General features: G+C 39.2%; 1 protein-coding gene across 1 annotated transcript; it reads right to left on the reverse strand.

Annotated features, from left to right (window-relative positions):
• Positions 1-4387: 4387 nt before the first annotated feature.
• LPPGAMMA (Phosphatidic acid phosphatase (PAP2) family protein) lies at positions 4388-18682 on the reverse strand. The gene is made up of 2 exons (XM_077380914.1): positions 17766-18682; positions 4388-4657 (listed from the first exon to the last, which is right to left on the reverse strand). The coding sequence occupies exon 1, from the start codon at positions 18501-18503 to the stop codon at positions 17784-17786; it is 720 nt and encodes a 239-aa protein (XP_077237029.1). The 5' UTR covers positions 18504-18682; the 3' UTR covers positions 4388-4657; positions 17766-17783.
• Between the last annotated feature and the right edge of the window lie 1274 nt (positions 18683-19956).

Raw genomic sequence — 19956 nt, forward strand, 5'->3', positions numbered from 1 at the left:
TTTTAAATTTCGGCCGAAATCCGGATTTCAGCCTCGACCGAAATTTAAAAATTTCCGCTGAAATTATAAGATTTTCACCGAAATTTCCACAAAAACCAAAATTGCCGCCGAAATTTCAAACCTTGGGTACATGCACTTAGAGAGTAATGACTACCAACAATCAAGGTCACAGCATTTTTTTGGGGGGTTTTTGCAAAAAGAGTTTTCCACTATGGACTATTTGCAAATAGAGTCATGTAGTTTGATATTTTGCAAAACGAGTCGTGGCATTTGGCCATGCTTTGGAAATGGAGTAAATTCTACCGTCACTTCACGGAATTGAAACGGCAGATAATTTAAGTTGGAAAAAGACAAGAATACCCTTTATTTAAACAGTAGTATGTCCTATGGGTGGCATTATGATCTTCCCACCCGTCCTTTGGATTTTTGGAATCTTGTGGAAAATTTTGGAAAGGAAAAAATATATAAAATTGCCTACTTTTTACTCATGGAAAAAATAACTTGAACCCACCTTGTTCAATTTTTATGATGATATTCCTCTAAATTAACCATAATCATATTATTTCCCTCTAAATTGTGGGAAGAAAAAAAAATTCTAGAAAATAATTTTCCATCAGAGAAGTTTTTCTTTCAATCCAAACAAAGCCACAGCAATCCATTTCTTTCATTAATATAATTTTGTCCCTTGAGGTACTGTTTTCATTTTGCTGTTGGGAGTTCTCATTCTTGGGCGATGATTTTTTCACCCAAAGGGGCGGAGACACAAATAGCATGAGCGGGCCATGGCCTCCCGATGAATTGCAAAATCCCTTTTATGGCCCTACATGCATGCTTAGCTAGTTTAGTGGCTCTACGCCTCTACATGTAACATGCCATGCCATGCTTAGTGGCCATGGGCCCCCCAGTAATCAATTCAGGCAAGTGTAAAGTAGTCCGGCCCCATCAAGTGTAAATCCCCCTGCCACCCCAACGTGATGTGATGTCAAAAAGCGTTAAAGTCTGCCAACAATTCACTTAAAAGTGGGGCGCATCATCCTTGGTAGGACTTTCAATCAGGATGGGCAAGCTCGAAGCCCGCCCTTTCGGCCCGCTACAAGCCCGCCCATAATTAAAATGAGAACAAGCCAAACTAAGCTTGGTCAAAAGTTGAAGCCCGAACTCTAATTTGGGCTGAGCTTGATCAAGGGTCGTCCAGTCCGTTATAGGCCCGGGCCCGATAATATATTTACTATATAATTTTTCAAGATTTTTTATGCCCTTAAAAATCAGTAGATATTAATTAAATAGGTTACTTAAACATTATTATCCTATAGGCTATAGTTCGACATTAAATAGGTTTTTTTTCTTTCTTAATTTTGCCCCTCTTCAGCCCACTCCATATGAACGGTTTGGATCATCATATCCTATAGGCTATAGTTCCACCTCAGATTTATTAAATGAATAAGACAAAATCTGGCAAAAAATCAATCGGTGTGGCTTTTCTCACATGCCAAAGCCAACAAGTTTAATAGCTTTCTATGAAATTAGCTTTTCTGTGCTTGGCTTAGTCTTTTCTCGGGCAGAAAATAAGAGGTGATGGGCAAGCCCAAACTCGGCCGGAAGCCCGTTGTGGAGTTTGGGCTGAGTTTGGACAAGCAAATTTCTAATTTAGTCAGGCCCGAACTCGGCCCGAAGCCCGTTGTATAGACATGGGCTGAGCTTGTGCACCTCAGGCCCGCCCAAGCTCGGCCCAATTGACGGTCCTAATCCTTGGGGGTAAAAATCATCTTCCTCATTCGTCATTCTTAACTTATGTGACCCACTTTGTTCTTATAATGGCACCCATTGAGAGGCATTCTTTGATGTAACGTGGCACCCCGTATGCAACACAACCAAAACATTCATTTGCTTGCCAATTCTTTGTAACTCCCACATCCAAATAATGTGTATTGTTTGTTGTTAGTTCTGGGAGTAGAACTTGGGTTGATTTGACGGAAACCAGATCATAAAATAAAAAATCTACTCATCTCAAGAAATTGAGAATGAACTACAGTTGCAAATCCAAAAAATGAATGTGTAATCTCGAAGGAAATGGGAAAAGCCTCTCCCTCTCACTCTTCCCGCGTCTCTTTGTCGCTCTTTGTCTCCCTCTCGTACTTGGATTTATAAAATAAATTAGCGTGTTTACGGTTTGAGAATAAAGGGTAGTTTTGTCCTTTTCTAATTTAAAATAGTCTCCCGTTTTTATTCCGTCCAGATACAATTAGCATTATGTGATTTGCAAAATGTTGCCAAATGCCATGACTCGTTTTGCAAAATATCAAACTACACGTCTCTATTTGCAAATAGTCTATAGTGGAAGACTCTTTTTGCAAAAACCCCTTTTTTTTAAGGAACAATTACCAATGGGGGACAAACATTAGGCAAAATTACCAACAGACCCATGCTTTTCAAAAATTATCAATGAGGAACAAAAGAGGCCTTGTCAATAAAAGCTGGACCAAAATGCCCTTTGACATTTACAACACGTTTTGACCTCTCTTTTTTCCTTCTTCTCTCTTCTTTTACTTTTCCATTATCAGTTTTTTGATTTTTTACCCTACTGGTCATCTTACTCCTTGTTCAGCCACCATTGTTGCTGGCAAATCTTGAAACCTTGAATGTTGAGTTCTTACCATCTATATCTTTGTATTTAAGTTTTGCTTTTCTTTCTTTTTTTAGGGTTTTGCACTATTTTTCATTCCTCTGTTTCTGATTTATCTTGTTTAGGGTTTAAGCGATTTGTATTTTAGGGTGAGTTCTGGAGATAATGCATGGATGGCTTCACTCACTTTTTTGGAAGACAAGTGGTTGTATAAGAAAAAGTTGATGTAATACATGGCTACACATTTTTTTATTTACTAAAATCTTTTTTTTTGTAATACACAAATTGGGATGTAAACATGAAGCACATTTAATGAAAATAGCATCCATTTCTTTTGTTATTTCTATCATGAGCAGAATTGTAATGCCATTAGAAGAGTTGCTATAGCCATGGGGTTTTGTAGCAGAGGGGGTTTATCAACTCTCTGGAAGGGGATTAGTAACTCTCAAAAGTAGGGTTACCAATTTTTGAATGGGCTTATCAAGTGCTTGGCTTTCAAGTCCCTAGTATTGGGGTTATCTAGTATAAAAAATGGGGTTACCAATTTCCGAATGGGGTGATTAAGTCCCTGAAAATTGGCCAAGGGTACTAGACTTTTGGAAGGGGGTTTTCAAGTCTCTCAGATTGGAGTTATCTAGTATAAAAAATGGGGTTACCAATTTCTGAATGGGCTTATCAAGTCCTTGAAAATTGGCCGAGGGTACTGGAGTTTTGGAAGGGGGTTTTCAAGTCTTTGAGATTGGGGTTATCAAGCATCAAAATGGGGTTACCAATTTCCGAATGGGCTGATCAAGTCCCTGAAAATTGGCCGAGGGTACTAGAGTTTTGGAAGGGGGTTTTCAAGTATTTGGTATTGGGGTTATCTAGTATCAAAATGGGGTTACCAATTTACGAATGGGCTTATCAAGTCCCTTAAAATTGCCCAAGTGTACTGGAGTTTTGGAAGGGGGTTTTCAAGTCTCTGGGGTTGGGGTTATCCAGTATCAAAATGGGGTTACCAAATTCCAAATAGGCTTATTAAGTCCCTTATGAACACGTTTTTATTTCCTGTGTTTTTTCATTCATTCATTTTCACGTTTTTTTCTTTCTACCGTACGATTCATCTTCCTTATCCTCCATTGAAAGAGAGAAGGAGAAATGCAAAACCCTAAAACAAATGAAAAACAAAACCTAGATATTGAGAGATAGATGGGAATGAACTCACGTTTCAAAGTTTCGAGTTTTCCCACCTCCAATGGTGGCTAAATGATGGAGAAGATGGATGGTAAGGTAAAAAAAACAAAGTTGAAAATGAAAAAGTAAAAAAAAAAAAGAGGGAACGCGAGAAGAGGGAAAAGTGAAAAAGCAAAACATGATGCTTAAGAAAAGGGCATTTTCGTCCAGCTTTTAATGACAAGACCTCTTTTGTCCCTCGTTGATAATTTCTGAAAAGCAAAGGTCCTGTTGATAATTGCACCTAATTTTTTGCCCCCATTGGTAATTGATCCTTCTTTTTTTTTAAAACACACATTTTAGAGATAGAAAAGGCGATAATAAAGGGGTGAAATAGCCAATAAAGGTGATTATATATATGTGTATGTAAATGATATTTCCACCACCTTCTCCGGCACTTCCATCCCCTTGTTTTCCCTCTCCTCTTTTTTAGAAAAAGACAACAAAAGGGAGTAGCAAAACTGTGTGTGTGTGTGTTGTGTTAGTACAAGTTCACCATGATAGAGTAACCTGGCCACGGTTAACACGGAAAGTAGCATTTGAAAACGTAGGTAGAGGATCAAAGCAGTATATAGCAAAAATAAAGGTCTAAAATACGAAGGATTTGTAGTATGAAATCTGCAAATACAAGAATAAGTTATTACAGTTAAATCGGATCCTTAAATGACAAAGTACTACTAGTCACCCTTAAGTTTATCATGATCCCACTATCACAGCATACAGTGTGCCTATCAAACTCTTCACATATGAGCGTGAGAGGCATTTCACGATGCGGGTCAGTAAAAGATAAGTCCTTCAACTCACAGATCTTCTACAAATTACCTGTCATAAGAAAAATGAAAATCATTTTTACAAGTAATGAAGCCATCAAACAAGTACAATTACCAGCATATTGGTCAATAAAAGATGGATTAAGAAATCAATTGAAACTGAAATGAACTGTCATGTCACATGCTACACTGATCATAATCTGATGGTGCTTTGTTCCACAACCATGAGCTCATGCTGGTTCTAGCCCAGCTTAAGAGAAAAACAAGAGTCGCCACAGGATAAAAAAGAGCCAGATTTATTTCTTGAAATGTTCCTCATCCCCGCAATATTAAACGGTAACATAAATGAAAAGGGTGTCACCATATCCAAATTTATTAGTAAACAACTGAAGCTGATTGAAGCTTCAATCTTTTTTTTTCTGGTCTTTGATTTGGGCAGAAGAGGAGGAATGGGCGATTGGAAATACCAGAAATGCTTGTTCTGGAACTTCCAATGGTGGGTCGAATGCTGGAAATGTGGTAAGATATGATCAGGGACAGATCTGAATATCCCTTGGAAGGGGGTCGGAGGCCTGGAAGTTGGCATAGGAGGTATAGAGAGCTGGGAAGGACCGGAGGTAGGAGGTGCAGAAGCCCAGCTAGGACTGATGACTTACCATCAGATAGATGAAGGAAGGCCTAATAATAGTGAAACGGTTTCACATCTCGATTAGCAATGCAAACCAAGAGCTTGTGGGGAAAGATTCGAGAGGGCTGGTCAGGAAATCTCTCGGCGTTGGAAAGGTGGTTTAGGCAGTGGTGTGGATCTTGAGAACTGCTCCTTGTATAAGGTTGGCGTGTTGGAGGTGATGGTTTTCCCTCCGGCGGGGGAAAGAAAGCATTCAAAGGATTCGCCATTTACGGGCGAATGCCACTAATTCCCCATTCGTGGAATTAATCCCATGGAGCTCAAAAGTTTCTAGCCGAAAACCGTCATCACGGTGGCAAGTCTCATGTGAGGAGAACTTCCTGAGAATTGGAATAAGAATCAGAAAGGGTATTTCAACGGTATTTTCTTGTAAGCCAGGTAGAGGAAGTAAACAAGAGATGTTGCAAATCATCTCAAAAGGAGATTGCCGAGGTCTTTATCTGCTCCGGCGGCCATTAATGATGAAGTTTTGTGGGTAAAAGTGGAGAAAATAGATTCCAATAGCAGTGGTGGGAAGGGAGGCTATCCCGTTGATGATGAACTCTTCGAGAATGGGTCGGAATGTGATTCTGAAAAAGATGAGCACAAGGAGGATGAGTCATCGGATGAGAGTGAGGTGCCGGCGCGTTGCCCGCTCTGACATCTTTTTCTGGCAAACCATTGCAGATGGGGGAACGCGATAGAAATTCCAAAGAGGCGTTGGCGCAAGATAGTATTTTTGAAATACAAAATCAAAGGGCATCAGACCTCATGAGCTGTCGACCAGAAGATATAGACAGGCAGCGTCATCGGAAGGAGCGATGGCTAATTCGACATTTGCAAGGGATATTCCAGAAGAAGAATCTTTGTTATGTCCACCAATATTGTTAAAATCGTATGATTCACACGATTTGAATCGTACGATTCAAAGCGAATCGTGGGTAAAATGATTCAAATTGGAAGGAAGAATCGTTTTCTTACGATTTTGAGGAAATCCAAGATTCTAAAAATTCGCGTATCCAAACGGCCCCTAAGCCATCAGACAATATTTTTCACATCTTCTACATCTATCACCTTCTTTGAACTCCCGACCAAGTCCTCTACCAGAATCAACTCTGCTCACGGACATAGTGACATTCTCCAAGCCTTGATAACTAAATAGAACATTGCAAAAGAATCCACACGAACCAGAACTTCAGTCCACACCAAGGTTTTAAATTTCGATTTCGGTTTCAGTTTCAAACATCATGGGAAAGGACATGTTTCGGTTTCGGATGAAAATTTCAATGGAAAACATGTAAAAACATGAAAACATATGCAACTGATAGAATGTTAGGAAGGAAATTAAAGAAATGCTACAATAAGCACAAATACACACTGTGTAACCACCACATAAGAAAGATAGAAATCTGTAATAGTTTAATAACATTGAACACCAAGTGAATGTCTGATAATTCAGTATTAACCACATTTCACATGTAATTTATATAAACATGTATACATAATGGATGCACCACACTTCACATGCAATTCATCTAAATATAATTATTATGTAATACATGCCAATATAGTATATAACTAATGCACTTCCATTTTGATTTCGGTATGCATTTTGGTTTCGGTATCGTTTCGATAGGGATGGAAACGGAAATGATCCGGTCATTTCGTTTCGGTTTCGATGGAAATTTAAAACCATAGTCCACACAAGCTTGCTCAGCAATTCCCATGGAGTTTGCAGCCCACACAAAGATTGCACCACAGTACAAGACAGTCCACTCACATAAAGCAGGAATCCACACCAAGGTTACACAATAGGTGACCCGAAGCAGCTAGACAACAAGTGTACTACCAGAATCCACAAGTCCATGCAAAGATTGCACAGCAGTCCACATGAAGGCACATTAGTCCTCACGAAAGCAACAACAGCGTACAGTAAGACTACACAATAACCCACGAAAGGATACACAATAGACGTACATCAAGTCATGAAAGTGTACAACAACCTTCACACAAGGGTCGAGCTGCTGCTACCAATTGTAGCAGTCCAAACAAAGCAAAATAGTCCAAGCAAAGCACATTGGCTCGTGAAAAGAGCACAGAATCCACACTAAGGGGCAGCAGTCCAATCAAGTGTAGGAAAAGAAACATAATCCGCACTAAGGAGCAGCAGTCCAAATGTCCAATCAAGTGTATAACAGTTTTCACCAGGTACTAGAGCTCACGATAGAGAGCACCACAGATCAAGCAAATTGACAGCAACTTGCACAAGGTACAGCAGCCCATAAAAAGGAAGCAGCAGTTCACACAATGACCATAGCAGTCACATGAAGACACAACGGTCTTCACAGAGAGGCACTACTACTTCACTAAAGCAAGAGAGTCAACACGAGGCAACACGGTCCTTAATTCCTTATGAAGCCACAACTATCCCCAAGAAAACACAGCAGTCCACGAGTAGGCACAACTGCCCTCAAAAAGCCAGAGCAATCCACATATCATGAAGACATAACAATTCCCATTTGGGCACATAATTCCAATTTCCATATGAAGAGATAGCAGTCCATATGAAAAAGATCCCTTCACTAGTAGGCACATAGATACAGCAATCCACAATTACATACATAAATCTACACAAAGAACAGTCCACACTTCATGCACGGAAGCACCATAGTCCAATCTTCATTGAAACATCTACGTAGAAATTATATCATTTCCGAATTAGCACCTAAAGAGGACGAGATTGACCAAAACAAACTAGAGCACAACCAACACAAAGCACCCCATGGGGTGTCCATACAAAGGAAGAGGAAATCCCTATGGGTTTAAGCAGCAAAAATGATATGGAATCAGAGAAATAAGAAATTAAGGTTTTGAATAGCCGTGATGGAAGGTTAGGTTAGAAATTACAATATGTCTAGGGTTGGAATTCACATACGAATGGGATTAGAATTTAGGGTTACGAATCGGAACAGAGCTAGGGTTTCTAGAAGAAAAAGGTTTGAAGAATAAAATTAGGGTTTCTAATTTGAGATGGGGACCAACTAGAGTTACAAGTATTAGAGCTAGGGTTTCAAATAGGTTTATATATAGGGTTTGGGATTGGAAGGTGGATATGGCTAGGGTTAGGTAGTTGAATGGTTGAAAGATAGATATACGGTTTTGTGATGAGATTTAGGGTAGGAATTATGCGAATGACACTAGGGTTTAGGGATTAGATGCAAGATACAAGACATATTGTAATATAAGTCCAAGACTTGTTCAAGCATAGAATAATAGAGGATGGAAAACTAGAGTTTTAGATTTGTTAACTTACCAACTTCTCCAAAAGCTTAAGCTATTGGAGAAAGGCATTATTTATCTTTTATACTTTAACACTCCCCCGCACGTGTGGCCCACTTAGCAAACACGTGGCACATGTGGTCCCACTTTGGGACGATCATCGCATGTGGATTTTTTTCTATCTGGGAGGTTTGAACTCGAGACCTTTGGCTCTGATACCATGTTAACTTACCAACTTCTCCAAAAGCTTAAGCTATTGGAGAAAGGCGTTATTTATCTTTTATACTTTAACAAGATTGATGAACCTACCTCTCAAATCTTGTTCAAGATCAATCATGTTCTGATAACATGTTGAGTTTTTAATAATCCATCCACAAGCAATTCATATGGAAGAAGAGGAAGGAAGAACGAGAAAAGGAGAATAAAAGAAAGAGAGGATAAAATTTGTAGAAGATTGTGGAGTTAACCAAACTTTTTCTTACTAGATGTAAAGTTACGCTAATTACATAAAATGCTAGTGAGAAACAATAATGATGGTTCTCATCCTAATAATGTAAATAAACATAGAAGTGATAGAATTACACTAAAACATAAATATAAATCAACCTATTCTAACTTACCTCCAAGCAGCGGCAAAGAATACTAGTCTACTTTTAAGAATCCTTGGATAATAACCAGTAAAAGCCTCTAGTGTGCCTTGTTTTGTACTATAAGTGACACAATTACACTTAAACATAAAATATAAATCAACCTAAAGCGCACTAGACTACCTTTAGGAAACCTTGGATATTAACTAGTAAAAGCCTCTAGAGTGAGTTGCTCCGTACTTGTCAAAGCTCCCCAGATAACAGTAGTCTATTGGTGATATATGAGTCAGATTACTCTCTTTTATTTGGTGGGCAACCAGGGATTGCAAATGTGACTTCAAAATTACGTTAACCACAAGAAAAGTAAAGTCCTTTTGAATTATTTTTTTATTAGCTAAAATTTTATTAGTATTTTTCAATACACTAAAGAAAAGATACACTAAATTTAGCATACACTTCTTCATTTTGCTTATTGGAGATGAAATAATACAACGATGTTTTTCATAGGATCCAAAATCTTCACAAAAACATTAACTATTTGCTCTTTAAAATCTTCATGCGAAACAATTAAATGTTGATAATGGTCAAGTTCCAACTTGGTTAATTTCTTCTCTGGTGCTTTTTGGGGGGGAAGGAATAATGAGGAGAAAATGGCTGGAGGATTGGCAGTGTTTCCACTGCCAATATCAAAATTTTGGTTGCCGGAAAAGATGCAGAATCTGCAAACAAGCTATAGTAAAATGGAGTGTGAAGGGGAGGACCAAACAAGGGGTAGATAGTAGTGATGGGCATTGGTTCTCCTCTCCCTGCAAGTATCTTAACTTTAAGTGGCGGGATAACTGTTGCTGGTGTCAACGGAATGGGAGCCCTTCTAAACGGGTACCTCGGCTTAGCCCTTTACCCTATCTGGAGGTGGGCTGCACTAAGGACAATCGATGGCCGGACACTGGTACTATCTCCTCTCATAGGGTTGGAGGGGTTTCGACCTTGTCCATTTCGGGTAGGGAAGTGGAAGTTTGAATGGATACCCTAAAAGCTTGTCTGATAGGAAAAAAGAAAAATCTTAATGGTTCGTTAAAAGACCTCTGGTTATGGGCACAAAAATTATGGGACATTCCATCTTTACAATGCCCACGTATTCTGGCGGAAGATGAGCTCCTCTTTATGTTTGAATCAGAACAGCAGGCCTCTAAGGTCCTGAAGCTCTGGGGTCCCAATTGTGCTCTCTTGCACCTTGGAATAGGGAGTTCCTTCAAGGTGAGGAAGCCCTTTGGGTAAAATTTTACGGTATCCCATTACACGCTTGGGCCATATCAACGGTTAAAGCTATAGGGAGTTTTTTTGGTAGGGTCCTGGAAATAAAGATGGAAGGAAATCATCAGCACTGCATGAGCTTTGTCTCGGCCAAACTTTTAGCGCCCCGAAGGAATTTTTCAGGTTCTTTTGTTAAGACCAGGATTTTGAACCAGACTTATCCCATTGGGACCAAAATTCCCAAAAAAAATGAGTGTACACGCAATTTTGAGCCCTCTAGCTCATTGGATTAGCGCTTGTCAGAAATTCCTTCGGTATCCGTTGGCTTGGGCAACTCAGTGGCTCCGGTTGGGGATCCATCGAATCCTCAAAGTTTTTCTGGTGTTCCCTTGGACCCCAGCCTAATTTCAAAATTCAAATCTAACCAATCAAATTTTCCTGGCGCTCGGTCCAAGACTAGAACTGAGAAAGGTTCTGGGAAAGGTGTGATGGGAGATAGGATCATGCGAAAAGCTAGCCTGTCAAGGGTGGAGCTCGAAAATGACCCTCCTACCTCTTGGCGGAAAGTAAAGTGGCAGGCAGATAAAAACGCTGGCAACTTTTCAAGAGTTAGGAACACTTATTCTGGCGAGAGCTTTCTTGGTTTAAAACTTAAGGCTAGAATGGTAAAATAAAATGAAAGGTTGATAAGCAGCTTGGACAAATCATTCAGAACCACTTTAGTAGGGATGAGGGACAAATTATCCCATTTGCCTATAGTAGGCTTTGCTTTGGGATAAACCACTGGGCGTTTTTCCTCAGTCTCTAGTCGATATTGGCTTTTTGGGTATGGATCTCCTTTATTACTTGCAGCAGATTTGAGGACTTCGAGATAAAGTTGTACTGGCAGAGTTTCTTATATATTTTCATTAGAGATAGGGCTTTGGGGAGTGGACCACATTAACTTTATTGCTAAAATAGTTTTTATCCCCTTTTCGAGATGCGGGAAGTTCTAAGGTCCTGGAGTTGGCTTTTTAGGGCATCGCTAGTTCAGTTCTTTTAAGAGCAGTAAGAAGTCCAAAGTAGCACTCGGTACTTGGGCGTTTCTTCTTCTCTCTGAGAGATCAAATCATAAACTAGGAATGGACAATCAAGACAATACTGGTAGGTCTTCCTCTGGTTCAGACAGGCGGAGCACGCGGATATTCACGGAAATTATAATTTTAGAAAACATCCTCACAAGAATGAAGTCGATGACTTACGATGAGGAGGGGGCCTCCACTATTGACCCAACCCACAAAGAAATGACGGCAGAGCTCCTCGAGAAACAGTAGAAATTTTAAAACTAGACGCCCAGGACTGCCCCTTCACATTGTATAATCTATGTGGGACTGGCGAGGTCAAAGAGACCCACTCGCCGTTATTTAAACACCCCTTCTTCAAACCACTTTTAACTTAAAAAGGGTCGAGAGGAGAATGAATTGGGAACTAATAAGGTGGTAGGCATTCGATTAGTGGAAGAAAGGATCACTGAAAGAAAACACCCTAGTCACTTGGATCGAATTCCGAAGGAACTTCTCATTGAAATGCCGGATTTCCAAATCCAGCACATTTTGGAGGAATTGGAAAAGTACTCTCATCGGTAAGTCGTCTAAAGATGAGACGCTGCTGTAGTTTTTCCGGAAACAGGGAGGGTTCCATAGTTTTAGGAACATTTAGAATTTTAGGTTTTGGGGGACTGAAATGCAAAGGCGGAGATTCGGAGGAAGTTTTAGTAGTGTTTATTTTCTTAGCATAGGGTAGCTTTTGCTTTAGTTGCTTTTAATGGCCTAGGAGTATAATCCTGGCCAGTACTATTTGATCCTATGTAATGCAAGTCGGGACCACTGGTCCCTAATGTATCTTTCATAGTGTCAATAAAATTGTCATCTTTCAAAAAAAATAATGGTCAAGTTCCTCTCACTTCCGTCAAAGAAGACCAAAAACCTTCTCAACATAGAAATTTCCTTCATCATCATTGTGTTTCCCTATGGAATCAATAGATATGAGCAAGATCATCATGTTGGGAGTTCGTTCTAGCTGTTGACTCCCATATTTCATGTGTTGTCTAGAGAAATAAAAAATCTGATTAAGAGTGGGCTCCATCAAATGAACGTGTCATGATATGACAGTAAGATAATCAATTTCCCTGTCTCCATGAGATGGATCATCTCCTATTATAGGCTCTTTCGATTTACCTGTTATACAGCCTAATTTTCGGCTTCCAATAAACATTCTTGCTGACTGAGCCCAGACAAGACAATTCCCCAACGGAGTCTAACTGTGTTGGGGCGGTTAGATTGGAACATGCCCTGATACCATGATGAAAATCAGACGTAAAAGAATAAAGCAGGAAAAGAATAGATTAGAAAGAGAGAATAGGGAAAGAAAAGGTGAATACAAGAGGAAAAGGGGAGGAAAGATGAGGGAGGGGGAGGTATTAGTTGAGGAGAAAACCCACGAATACATATTTTTTTATGTTTAGAGTCCTCTTTCTCCATTATGAATTAACTCACAAACAATAATTGCTTTAGATTATTCTTCAATGAAAAAAAACAGAGTAACCATCCACAAGAGACGAATCTCAGCCAAGTGCTATCCTTCATCACCAAACCCTCGAAACCTAAACGAAAAAAACTGGAGGGTTATGACCAAATTTCAGATCGGAACGTGTCCTGATACCATGATGTAAATCAGATGTAAAGGAAGAAAAAAAGAGATTAGGAGAGAAGAGAGTAAGAAAAAAAAGGGGAGAAGAGAGTAAGAAAAGCTGGTGAAATACCTAGAGGAAGAGGACAAGGGAGAGGAGACAAAAAATGGGGAAAGGTGGTCGATGGGCACAAACCCACGAAAATTTTCCTTATTTATTGCACAAAAGTAAAATCCCAAAGAGGACCCACAACTTAAGTCACAGAGACTTAAGCCAACTTGTTTTACAAGAAAAACACCAATGACAAAACTGCCTTCTTTACAATAAAACCCAATAAAAAAAACCTATGAGTAGGTTCCCCTTCCCTTTGTGGCTGAATGATGGGCCCGGCATACTTTTGGGCAACATAAACTTTATTCTTCAACACTTTCTTTGGGGTATAGACCCCATAGAATGGTCAATCAGGCATGAAGTCAATAAATCCCTATCAAAAGTCAAGAGTGAGCCACATCGTCATGCACCTAGCAGCTTTGAAATAGAAGCAGGTAATAGATGCCCAACTTGCAAAAGAAGTTCCAAACCATCCTTGTGATAGGATAATGGAGAAGTGGAGGTTTGTTGTATCTCCAAGAAGCAACATAGAAAAAGAATGACATGTATATTGAAGTGATACACTGAGAATTTTGTATAGGATAGCAATTGAAGAAAAGGCTAGCATCCAAAGGGAAGCTAGAGTGACCCAAATCTTCATTTTAAATTGATGAAAGAGATGAAAAGATAACGAGAGACATCAACAGAAGCAATTGATATAGGGGTATACAAGATTGTTTTGTAAAAGTTGTGGGGAAAGTGGTGAAAGGAGGAATTTGATGTTAAAAGCATCAGCTTGTACAACTGCATCCACGACTGAAGTGTCAAATGTAGTAAGGAAATCGTTATGGAAGATATGAGGAAAGTAAAATAAGATAAAATAAGGGATGAACCATTCATCAGCTTGTACAACTGCATCCACGACTGAAGTGACAAATGTAGTGAGGAAATCATTATGGAAGATATGAGGAAAGTAAAATAAGATAAAACAAGGGATGAATCATTCATCAGCTTGTACAACTGCATCCACGACTGAAGTGACAAATGTAGTGAGGAAATCGTTATGGAAGATATGAGGAAAGTAAAATAAGATAAAATAAGGGATGAATCATTCATCAGCTTGTACAACTGCATCCACGACTGATATGAATAAGGAGTTATGGAAATAAAGGAAATTGATAGGTTCACTTTTGCTATTGTTCTTCCACCAAAATTATGCCATAGCCCTTAATTTTCCCAAATTTGGAGGCACATGTAAATGATTTTTGAACCTAACGGGTTAGGGGCTATTACCATTCAAAGAGAGGAGGGAGTGGTTGGCTATCTGTCGTTGATTGAGTTCATGACTTTGCTCATAAAAGGAGAATAGCATGAGAGGCTTCCACGTGCTACACCGCTAGCCTCCTTCCATACCGCCATCAGAATATCTGCTTACCAGGACAGATGCCCCTTTCTTCTTTTAAGCTTAGTAAGATTCTGGATTTAAACTGAGGACAACAATTTTCTGAAGTATGCAGGGGTGACACTACCAAGAATGTCTAACTGATGGATAGATGTTAAAGGGAAGACAATAAATAACTCTATGGTAAAATCTCTACAAGTATAATTTTCAATGAACCAAGAAAAGCAGAAGTCTTGGGTGTTTATTGATTTAGGCATTGAAGATGTTATCGACGAGAATGATCTCCAAGTCACTGCCAACAGTTGGTCAAGCTACATCCAATAGGGCAACATGTTGATAGAAAGAAAGACCTTGTTACAGACACCTTGAGTATACAATAGATCAATCTGATTATTGTACAGCAACAAAATTCAATAATTGGACCAATACTACTTAGAAAATAGCAGACTTTTGAACCTGGAATATATAAGTCAGAATTCTGACAGTGTAGTTTGTATCTCATTGTTCTCGATTGTTCACAAACAGAAGAGTCCGGCATATTGGGTGGTATCCAATTAGCTTCCCCAAATTCCAATAAGAAATGATCTTCTATATCAATGACAAAAAGAGGTGAATATGGTCATGATATGGGATGTGAGAATGGAATGGCACACAAATCATGATGAACTTGAGAAACATAATCAATTTACCCTTATTTCTCCCCCTTTTGTCATATCAAAAAGGTGGGGTAAAGTTCTTGCAATTTTGAGCTTCCCACCTCCTTTTTTAAAAAAAAATTGGATTTAACATTAAGTTCAACTCCCTCTAAATAACTGAATATATGACTATATAAGCATATTTATGTCAAGCATATAGACATGTTCATGGTCTTGATGTTGGCCAAATCCAATGATTAGATGTTTTAGTTAGGGTGATGCTACCGTTCCCCCAAAAGAGGGCATGAGCACCTATTGAATAGTTTTAAAATTAATGTTTGAATATCTAGACCATGCAGTTAATATCAAACACCAACCAAGTATAAAGTATAGTATATATACAAACTTAAGCAAATTCTTTTACTTGGTTAAGTGTGCACATGTTTAAACCACTTCTAATATCACAAAATCTATCTTCATTTAGTGGTTTTGTGAAAATATCAGCAGGTTGTTCATTTGTATTAATATATTCAATTAAGATGTCTCCTTTTTGGGAATGGTCTCTAAGGAAATGATGTCTAATGTCAATATGCTTAGTCCTAGAGTGTTGAATTGGATTTTTGGTTAGATTGATTGCACTAGTATTGTCACAATGGATTGAAACACATTTAAAGGTCAAACCATACTCTTATAAAGTGTTCTTCATCCATACGATTTGAGCACAACATGTCACAATGGTTTTGTGAAAATATCAGCAGGTTGTTCATTTGTATTAATATATTCAATTAAGATGTCTCCTTTTTGGGAATGGTCTCTAAGGAAATGATGTCTAATGTCAATATGCTTAGTCCTAGAGTGTTGAATTGGATTCTTGGTTAGATTGATTGCACTAGTATTGTCACAATGGATTGGAACACATTTAAAGGTCAAACCATAATCTTATAAAGTGTTCTTCATCCATACGATTTGAGCACAACATGCTCCAGCAGCAATATACTCTGCTTCAGTAGTAGACAATGCAACAGAGTTTTGCTTCTTGTCGGTTCAACTATTTCTTTCCGGCATGTTAGAAAGTCGATATATAGCGACGCCGACAGGCTAGCTATGGCAGGAGTATCTAAAGAGAGTTTGGAGCTGTTTGATTATCTTCCTCCTTGACAGGCTCTGTCGGTGTCTATTTGTCCCCCCCCCCCCCCCCCCCCCCCCCCCGCCAACACACGCACACATACCCACACACTGGAGTGGTTTTTATTTCTTTTCCTTTCCTTTCATGTATTGACCAAATCGGTCGCTGGTTTTTCTAGTTCCCTTTCATTAGTATATTACATTGCCATTAAAAAAGTGTTCTTGTGAAAAGGTAACATCGCCACTACTACCCACATGGGTAGGGGTGTCAATGGATCCAGATGGTCCGATGGATACTCCGAATCCGAACTTTAATGAACGGGATATGTGAATACTAGAAAGGTCCATGGACGTGTTTTGGATCCTCATTACAGGATCCGAAATTTTTTAGGATCAGATCCAAACATGCAAAGAAAATCCGATGGATAGTCGTGACCGAAATATTTTTACAAAAATACCCTTATAAAGTATGTAATAACATATGTAATGTGCAAGGTATTTCTGTAAAAGCGAATAAATTTCAGATTTCTATTCCGTGATTCAATTTTCTTTCCCTCCATTTTTGTCGATTGACATGTCTCTTCCTCTTCATCCATCGTTTATTTACCGTAACTATAATCCACTTGGCCAATCCATTCACACCATCGCTAGTCGCTCACCCATATCCGAATCCACTAGGCCACTCCATTCCATCGATAGCCACAATCTTGTCTTGCATGTGCTCCATTGGCAATAACTAGAAAGAAATGACCTGTTTAGATCACATTTTTAGCTCACTCTCTATTTCCAATCTTCGAGTTTTAGTCAAGAATAAAAAGAATCACATTATTATTCATTTGTGTATTCAAAAGATCTGTTTGGATTTCATTTGGTGAACAGCGTTGTTTATGGATTTCCATCATTGTGCAAGTACTAGGGCTTTGAGTCATTTGGGAGATATTGCATATCTTATGATCGATTAAAGGAAAGTGGTTTACTCATTGTCGATTAAGCATTCTAACTTCTTTTTAACATTTTACTTGCGTACAATGTAAGTAGGACATAGTAGGACTCTCCGATGGACGGTCCGATTTGAAATGGATCGTGACCGGGACACGGGAAGTAGGATCCGAAGAACACTCCGAATCCGATTCAACCGATAAGGAATTTGAATGGATCATGACTGAAACATAGGTGGATCCGATCCGATGTGGATCCGTTGACACCCCTACACATGGGTGAAATTATCTTCACCATTCTCAAGGCGCTTTTTGAGATTAAGGAAAACAAAAAACAAAAAGAAGAAGCACTAAACTGTGCAATGAAGGTACCGTCAACCAAAACTAGATATACAAATCCTTTCAAAAAACTAGATATACAAATGTACACACCAACTACGCAAGAAAATATTGATCAGGCATATACAATCAATAAAACATGCTGTGTAATACATGAAGTAAAATCGAAGCCGCACCTGATTTGATTGATTTTCTCAGTCCGACGCAGACTTTCCATCTGCCAAATTCTTCTTGCGAGCAGCTACAGCATTTTCATACTCAAATTTAAGGACATTGGGTATGTGGGAACAATCCTTAATATAAAAATACCTACAAAAGGCACTCCTTTCAAACGCAGGGAAATAAACAACAATAAAAGAATTGACAGCCCAGAACCAAATTGCCCCAAAAAGAACACCAAGTGCAGCTCCAGCAAAAACCTGAGCAACTGTATGGTACCCCAAATAAACCCTAGAATACATGGTAAGGACCGCGAAAGGCCAAGGAAGGGAAGCCACAAAGACCTGATTCCTCTTAGATATACCAATACCCTTAAAGATGAGTAATGTAAAGTAGGCCGCGAAGAAGAACATGTATTGGGAATGACTAGAGGGCCATCCATTGGAATCACAGGTTTCAAGGGCGATACAAGTTTCAGGGCGGGATTGTTGGACTGATGTTTTGATGAATTCGTTGAGGAATTGGGAAATTATGAGGCCTAGGGCAAAGAACATGGCTTGAAGTTCGCGGCGGAAGAGGAAGTGGGAGACAAAGCCTCCTAGAGAGATGAAGACAGGGATTAAGGAGACCCATGCTAGGAAGTGGCCTAGACTGTCTCCTCTTTTGTATCGGACGTGGGTTAGGGTTATTGCTTTTAGGGATGGGATTGTCATTGTCTCTGTTACTGTCATTTTTGGGTTAGAACTTAGAATCATAAGACAGGATGAAGATGGTGGTGGCAGAAAGGGGGGGGGGGGACAGTTTTAAATTAGGGTGGATCTCAAAAGAGGGATTTTAGATCTTTGAAGGGGTTCTGAGGATTCTATCTTCACTATAGAGATTTCTCTACTATTCTAATGGGGAGAGGAGAGGAAAAAAAAGGGCATTGGGGGGCGGGTTTTGGAGTTTTGGGGGTGTTGACTAGTGAAAATGAATAGAATAAATTAAGAGGTTGAATGCCGACGAGGATGAGATAAATTGGGAAGTGATATATCAGTCCCTTTCGATTACCGAGGACACCCAGAGACAGTGTATCAACGACTAAATTTGGGGCTCATGTAGGTGTCCCTAGTAATCAAAAGGGGCGGATATACCAATTCCCGACAAATTTATTCGCAAGAATTTGGGATTGTAATGAGGATTATCGAGGGGGAATCGCCAACGTATCAGTTTGGCGTTATTTACACCTGTTACGAGGGCGCTTCTATTGTTCTTTGTCAACAAAGTGTCTTTATTGCTGATTTAATTTTATATTTGTTAATTGTTACCCATTTTCATGTTTTTGTGTGCCATTATAAATGCAGTTTCTTGGGTTGGACAAATGGGGTGCCTTTGTAACTGGCTTTTGTAAGCGCGCTCTTCAGTCTAGCATTCCTCTATTTAAGGGCATATCGTTGGTGGAAGGACTAGCTGGCATTCATGGAGGTTCCTAATTTTTGGGTGAAATTATCAGACCCAGATATGATATCTTCACCCCTTTTATTTGTCTTTTCCTAAAGTAACTATAATTTTCCTTGTAAATTAGGCCACGTTTGGATACCCACAAGATTTAGATTTGGATTTAGTTGGCATTTTGAACTGGATCATATCCTAAAAATTTCAAAATCAGCTACAACAGTGCAAAAAATTCCAATTTTCAAATCTGTTCTGCGAGACATTATTTGGAAATCAATATTTGTGGCAACTTCCTTCAGACATTATTTGGAAATCAATATTTGTGGCAACTTCCTTCACCGTCGCTGCTTCTCGATGTTGCTCCGGCTGCAGCGAGACATCCCTCCCTCCCTCCCTCTCTCTCTTAAAACATGTTCATGAGGATGATGGATGTATTTTGTATCCAAAACTCAAATCCAAATCAAAATACAAGTGCATGAGGTATCCAAACGGGCCCTTAGGGATTTGCTAGGCAATTTGGTATAAAGCCATTTTGCGGCTCACTTTTGCTGGAGAGAAAAGCCACATAGGCTCACTTTTTAGCATATTTTGTCTTGTTCAATTAATTAAGGTGTTGGTTCTCTCCTGCAACTATGAGCCACATAGGCTTACTTCTAGCATATTTTAACCACGTGTCATTTGTGCTTGATAAACAGGTTTGTTGATATGATTGGCCATGTAACTAGATGGATATGTAGACACCCAATTTTGTCAAAGTAGAACTAATGATAGGTT

This window comes from Tasmannia lanceolata, unplaced genomic scaffold (genome assembly GCF_043159265.1).
Source record: "Tasmannia lanceolata isolate RefF3 unplaced genomic scaffold, GAP_Taslan_0.1 ptg000006l, whole genome shotgun sequence".
Classification (NCBI taxonomy): Eukaryota; Viridiplantae; Streptophyta; class Magnoliopsida; order Canellales; family Winteraceae; genus Tasmannia; species Tasmannia lanceolata.

Bases quoted from the DNA above. Each gene is read 5' to 3' on its own strand.
- LPPGAMMA (XM_077380914.1), bottom strand. From the start codon at position 18,503: ATGATTCTAAGTTCTAACCCAAAAATGACAGTAACAGAGACAATGACA.